We start from the raw sequence: 6,946 nt of genomic DNA, 5'->3' as shown, positions 1-6,946 counted from the left end.
AAACTATCGCAAGAACAGAAAACCAAACACCGCATGTTCTCACTCATAGGTGGGAACTGAACAATGAGATCACTTGGACTCGGGAAGGGAACATCACACACCGGGGCCTATCATGGGGAGGGGGGAGGGGGGAGGGGGGAGGGATTGCATTGGGAGTTGTACCTGATGTAAATAACGAGTTGATGGGTGCTGACGAGTTGATGGGTGCAGCACACCAACATGGCACAAGTATACATATGTAACAAACCTGCACGTTATGCACATGTACCCTAGAACTTAAAGTATAATAATAAAATAATAATAATAATAAAAGACTAAAATAAATAAATAAATAAATAGAAAAATATAAAAATTAAAAAAATTTGATGAACATAAAGCTAGAGTAACTACTATGGTTTGAATGTGTCCCCCATATTTCATGTGTTTGAAAATTAACCCCTAAATTCATATTTGATGGGCTATTGGGAGGTAATTAGGATTAGATGAGGTCATCAGGGTGGGGCCCCATAATAAGATTAGTGGCTCTATAAGAAGAGAAAGAGGAATGTAAGCTATCATGTTCTTGCCCTCTTGTCATGTGATACCCTCCACCATGTTATGATGCAACAAAAAAACTCTAATCAGATAGAGCTGCTTGATCTTGAACTTCTCGGCCTCCAGAAATGTCAGAAATAAATTTCTTTTGTAAATAAATTACCCAGCATGTGGTTTTCTGTTATAGCAACAAAAAATGTACTAACACACTATGAAAAAAAAAAGATACATGACTCAAATAAATAAAATCAGAGATAAAAAAGAAGACATTATAACTCATACCACAGAAACACAAAGGATCATAAGAGACTATTATGAATGACTTATATGTTAATGAATTGGAAAACCTAGAAGAAATGAATTAACTCCTGGACACATACAACCTACTAAGACTGAATCATGAAGAAATAGAAAACCCAATCAGACCAACAATGAGTAATAAGATTGAATCAGTAATAAAATGTCTCCCGTCAAAAAAAGCCTAGGACCTAATGGTTTCACTGCTGAATTTTACCAAACATTTAAAGAACTAACCAATTCTTCTCAAGCTATTCTCAAAAAATGGAAGGGGAGGGAATTCTTCTAAACTCATTCTTTGAGGCCAGAATTACCCTGACACCAAAATTAGAAAAAAATACAACAAAAAAGAAAACTATAGGCCAATATCCCTGAAGAACACAAATACAAAAATCCTCAACAAATTACTAGCAAACTGAATTCAATAGCATAGTGAAAAGATCCTTCACCATGATAAAGTGGGATTCATCCCAGAGATACAAGGATAGTTCAACATATACAAATCAAAAAACAAGTAAACAATCCCTTTTATGATAGCTACAAAAAATAAAATTTTTAAACTCTGAATAATTTTTTTTATTTCAATAGGTTTCTGGGGAACAGGTGGTGTTTCCTTACATGAACAAGTTATTTAGTGGTGATTTCTGAGATTTTGGTGCAACCATCATCCAAGTAGTATACACTGTACCCAACGTGTAGTCTTTTATTCCTCACCGAGCTCCAAGTACCCCAAAGTCCACTGTATCATTTTTGTGCCTTTGCATCCTCATAGCTTAGCTCCCACTTATCAGTGAGAACATATGATGCTTGAAAACCTCAGAAAAAGTTCAACCAAGGAGGTGAAACATCTCCACAATGAAAACTATAAAACATTGGTGAAAGAAATTGAAAAGGACACAAAGAAATGAAAACATATCCTGTGTTCATGGACTGGAAAAATTAATATTGTTAAAATGCCCACACTGTCCAAAGCAATCTACAGATTGAATGCAATACCTATCAAGATACCAATGACATTCCCCACAGAAATAGAAAAAAAAAATCCTTATATTTGTGTAGAATCACAGAAGACCCTGAATAGCCAGAGCAATTTTGAGGCAAAAGGATAAAGCTGAAAGCATCACCCTACATCACTTCAAAATATATTACAAAGTTGTAATAACCAAAACAGCATGGTATTGGCATAAAAACCGACACATAGACCAGTGGAGCAGAATAGACAATCGAGAAACAGATCTAAACATTTACGACTGATTTTCAATGAAGGTGCCAAGAAGACACATTGGGAAAGGACAATCCCTTTAATAAATGGTGCTAGGAAAACTGGATATGAACATGCAGAAGAATGAAACTAGACCCCTATCTTTCACCACATACAAAAGTTAAACTCAAAATGGATTACAAACTTAAATGTAAGATCCCAAACTGTGAAACTGCTACAAGAAAACACAAGGGAAAAACTTCATGACATTGGTCTGGCCAAGAATTATTTATATAGGACCTCAAAAGCATAGGCAACAAAACAAAAAATAGACAAATGAAATTACATGACACTAAAAAGCTTCTGCACAGCAAAGGACACAATCAACAGAATGAAGAGACAACCTATAGAACGGGGGAAATTTTTGAAAGCTATGCATCAGGCAAGGGGTTAATATCCAGAGTATATGATAAATTCAGACAACTCAATAGCAAACAAACAAATTTAAAAATCCAAATAATCTGATTTTAAAATGGGCAAAAGAAGACGTACAAATGGCCAACAGGTAGATGAAAAAGTACTCAGCATCACTAATCATCAGGAAAGTGAAAATCGAAATCACAATAAAGTACCACCTCACCTCAGCTAATGTGGCTATTACCAAAAAGACAAAAACAAAAAACAAATGCTAGCAACAACATAGAGAAGGCAGAACTCTTATACACTGTTGGTGGGAATGTAAATTAATACACTGATTATGAAGATGACAAACATTCTTCAAAAATTTGAAAATAGAACTACTATAGGCTCCAGCAATTTCACTAGTGGGTATATATTCAAAGGAAAGGAAATCAGTATGTTGAAAAGATATCTTTACTCCCATCTTAATTGGTGCACTATTCACACTAGCTAAGGTATGGAATCAACTTAAGTGTCCATCAAGGAATGAATGGATAAAATAATTTAGTATCTATACACAATGGATTGCTATTCAGCCATTAAAAAATGAAATCCTATCATTTGCAACGATGTGGATGAACCTAGTGAAAATGATGTTAAGTGAAATAAGCCCAGCACAGGAGAAATACTGCATGCCGCTTCTAGTCAGCCATCTTGCTGATGTCACTCTCAGATTTCAGTGATCTTGACATTATATATATTTATATAAATTTACATATTTGTGTAAATATATAAAATATATAAACTTATATAAATATATATTATCAGTCACAAACAAATGTTGTATTTCATCAAGTGCTCATTCCAGATTCTTTACCTATTAACAAGTCAATTTTTTACATGAAGTTTCATTTTTGTTAAATTGAGCCCTCTGAAAAGGAATGATGTCTTTATGTATGTCATCTTCATTATGTTCTCTGAGGTCTACAGAATGAAACTAATTCCATTTTTACTAAATACATGTATTTATTTTTACTAAATAAAAACATGTATTTATTTATGAATATATTTATGAATACATAGGTTTACGAATACATATGTATTTATATATGAATACATAGGTTGAACAGTCTCTTCTTGGAATACTTTCCTCCAACACACTGGCCTCACTTCCTCTGACCCACAAGGGTGGGTCAGTCTTCCAGAGAAGTCAGAACACTTGGTTCTTGTTTGAATTCAGCTATGCACATGAGCTGTATAGCTTTGGGCATGTCATCTCTGTGGTGTTTTCTCAATTTCAAAAGTAGTTTGATGAGATTATTTTTAAAGGCTGATTTGTTCACTTTGAAATAATATTTAAAATCCAGGATTTTTAGTCTGATCAAATTTGTACCGAGATCTCATTATTGTAACAACAATGCAGAAGAAATTTCTGATGGAGAATGAGAGCAAACTGTTGCTCACGGGGAAATTTACCATGGGGATACTAAAGGGTTCTACTTTCCCTCTCCTGGCTCTTCTAAGTCTTCAGTCTCAGGTAGCCATACCTTTGCCAGGCTCCACTTCAGGAGCAGGGAGAAACAACTGTTAAGAAAGGAGACCTGAAGGAGTTCATTCTCTGGAACATTATTGAGCACTGTTCAACAGTACAGTGCAAGTCTTTTCAGGTTTGCTATCATATTTCACATGTATTCAAGGGTTATTTGGATATTAAGGCATATCTTCACAAAACCATGTGAGGTAGCTATTACTCCCTTTTCACTGATGGGGAAAATGAGGCTCAGGGAGATTAACTGATTTGCCCTAGTCCAGACAAGTGGCAGAAAAAAATTGAACTCTGCATCTGTCTCCCACTCCATTGTGCTTTCCACTACACGGTGGATTCCTGTAGCCCAGGGCAAATTCTCTTGGGTGTAATCAGTTTCCAGTGGACTCAGGTTTATTTGTTGAATTAACAAATGAAAATCAGTTGGATTTTAAAAACACTCTGTAGAACCCAGTGCTCAAGAAACTGACAATTTACTTCTTAACTCATCTAGGAAATCCTACGGCAAGCTAATTACTGTATAATTAGACACACAGCTAGGTGAGAGAATGCCACAAAAAATATCACCTTGTTTACAGAGGCAGGAAAGATTTATTTTCTAAGATTTCCTAGGTAAGAGAAAGACCCCAGGAATACCTATTCCCTACATAACCATCTATTGGAAGGTCCTCCACTTCCCATTTCTTTTCCTCAGCAATTTTTGAAAAATTAACTTCCAAAAGAAACCTGTTCTTCCCACCAAGGTATCCATCCTTATGTCTCACTCTGATGTGTGCACGTGCGCGCACACAAGTTAGGCTATTACCTATGCCGCATCAATATGTAAAGCTGTGTATATGAATCGTAACACTGGGCATGACTCTGAATGAATAACTTGCTTTATTTAAAAAAAAAACAAAACGGTTAAACAATTATAGAAAACCGGAAGGAACGAAAAACAACGCAATGGGTGTACTTCCTTTCTCTCCCAGTCCCAAGCCAACCCATTTTTCCTTGGAATGTAAAAACTGGTCTGGAAAGAGGAATGGGGGTCCTGTGAACAGAACGGGGAGTCATTATCTTTTTCTTCTATACCAATAAACGATGACAAATGTGGACGGAGAGGAACTAAAACGTCAATAAAGCAATATCATAAATAGAAAAATAAATAACATTTATTTTGTACCACGCGGCTGTCAGTGTCCTGAGTCTCCGGGGCAGAGCGCCTTGGGGAGGGCTGGGCCCTCAGAGCAGCAGGAGGGCGCCCATGGACAGCTCACCCTGGCCCAGCAGGCGGCCCCGCTCCCGGCCGCGGCCCTCGTCCCAGGCCTTGACGCGAACAGTCAGGCGGCGCACCTCGTCCTCCGAGAGGCCGTCGAAGCAGAAGTCCTGGTCAAAGGAGGCCTTGCGGCTGCGCCCCACCACAATGCTGCATTGCCGACGCGCGGTGTCCGGCGGCCGCAGGACGAGGCTGAGGCGGCAGCGGACGGCACGAAGCCCCGGGGCGCCTCCTGCGAGGCCCTCAGCGCGGAGCAGCCGGAGACGGAGGCGCCCGGTTTCCGGACAGTACTCGGCGGCCAGGCGCAGGGCGTCGCCGGCGCGGCCCAGAGCCAGGGTGCCCTCGGCCTCCAGGCGCTCAGGAAGCGGGTCCCGGGACGAAGACGGGCTGGCGGAGGGGGCCCGGGCCGGGGACTGGGAGCCCGCGCGGCGCTCCTTGTCCTCGTTCCCGCTGGAGACGGAGCGGGCGCGGGCCAGGCGGCGACTCCTCCTGGCCCGCAGTGCGCGGCTCAGCAGCCCGTCGGGGGCGCGCAGAAGATGGCAGCCGTGGGGCCGCCGGACGAGCGCGTCCTGGGGCGGGCGGGGACGGCCGGGGACCGCGGGGGTGGCCGGGCCCGGAGCTCGCGGGCCGCACAGGGTCCCCAGGGGGGCGTCCGGGCCGCAGCCGCCGCCATAGGCGCGGGTCCGAGGCCGAGGCGCGGACGGGTCCCCGAGCAGGAGCGACTCCTTGCGACGCGTGTGCGGGCTCTCGAGCAGCACGCAGAAGCCGTAGGCGGTGAGCACACGGGGCAGGTGCGGCAGCGACAACGCGGCCTGCGAGCGCGGGTCCCAGTCCGTGCGGCCGGCGTCCTCGTCTGCCGCGCGGGGCCACAGGTCGCGTTCAGCGGCGCAGCGCCGGGGCAGGGCAGCGGCCCGGCTTGGAGACTCGAGCGCGCAGGGCGCCGGCAGCCGCGGCGGGATGCAGAATTCGGGGATGCGATTCGGCGTGAGCACTTTAGCGAAGGCGGGCTTCGGCGCGGAGCTGCCTGAGTTGGAGGAGCAGAGTTTCTCGAGGAGCCGCATCCTTGGAGGCTGAGGCTAGGAGTGGCGGGAAGAGATGCGCCTGCGGGAGAGAGAAGCTGCTGAGTTTGGGCGCCTGGTGCTGCTGGAGCCCCTTGACGCGGCTGGATTCCCTCCCCCGGACCCTGTAACCGTCCCGACGTGTTTAAGACCCTGGACCAGTTCCAGCCTTGCTTTCTGCACCCACAAATCAGCCCTGCTTCCGTTCTTTTGTACTAAATAAACGAATAAATAGAAATCAGACCTTTCTTCTTCAGTGTCTCTGGGACTGGTTGCAAGCTCAGTGCCAGTGGTCCCTAGCAAGCTGCTGGGGCGCCACTTTCAGTACTGCGGCCGGGAGAATGGCGCTCCCCTTTTATACTGTAGGCTGAGTCCCGCCCAGCTGCCGCGGCCCAACCCGGAGGCGCTGCACATCCCGCCTTCCCGCCACCCTCTCCCACGACGCCGGGGGCTCTGCACTGGGCACTCAGGTCTGCGCGAAGCTGTCGCGGGAGCAGGCACTTTGTGGTCAGCTCTGGGACCCGCATTTGCAGTGAGTGCGTGGAGCCCCAGGCAAGGCCTGGGAAAGGTTGCAGGTGAAGAGAGGGCACCCTGTCGTCCTGCCAAGGAAAAATTGGCGGCTGAAAATGTTTTCGGCTTCTGGGAGAAGGTGA

At 44.5% G+C, this 6,946-nt stretch overlaps 1 protein-coding gene across 1 annotated transcript; it reads right to left on the bottom strand.

The window, feature by feature from the left end:
• Window positions 1-4,833: 4,833 nt before the first annotated feature.
• LOC116273267 (C2 calcium-dependent domain-containing protein 4B-like) lies at window positions 4,834-6,648 on the bottom strand. Its single transcript, XM_031662226.1, has 2 exons — window positions 6,538-6,648; window positions 4,834-6,336 (listed from the first exon to the last, which is right to left on the bottom strand). The coding sequence occupies exon 2, from the start codon at window positions 6,294-6,296 to the stop codon at window positions 5,202-5,204; it is 1,095 nt and encodes a 364-aa protein (XP_031518086.1). The 5' UTR covers window positions 6,297-6,336; window positions 6,538-6,648; the 3' UTR covers window positions 4,834-5,201.
• Between the last annotated feature and the right edge of the window lie 298 nt (window positions 6,649-6,946).

Source organism: Papio anubis, unplaced genomic scaffold (genome assembly GCF_008728515.1).
Source record: "Papio anubis isolate 15944 unplaced genomic scaffold, Panubis1.0 scaffold495, whole genome shotgun sequence".
In the NCBI taxonomy this organism is placed as follows: Eukaryota; Metazoa; Chordata; class Mammalia; order Primates; family Cercopithecidae; genus Papio; species Papio anubis.
The sequence above is the reverse complement of the archived record's forward strand: the minus strand, read 5'-3'. Positions and strand labels throughout refer to the sequence as shown.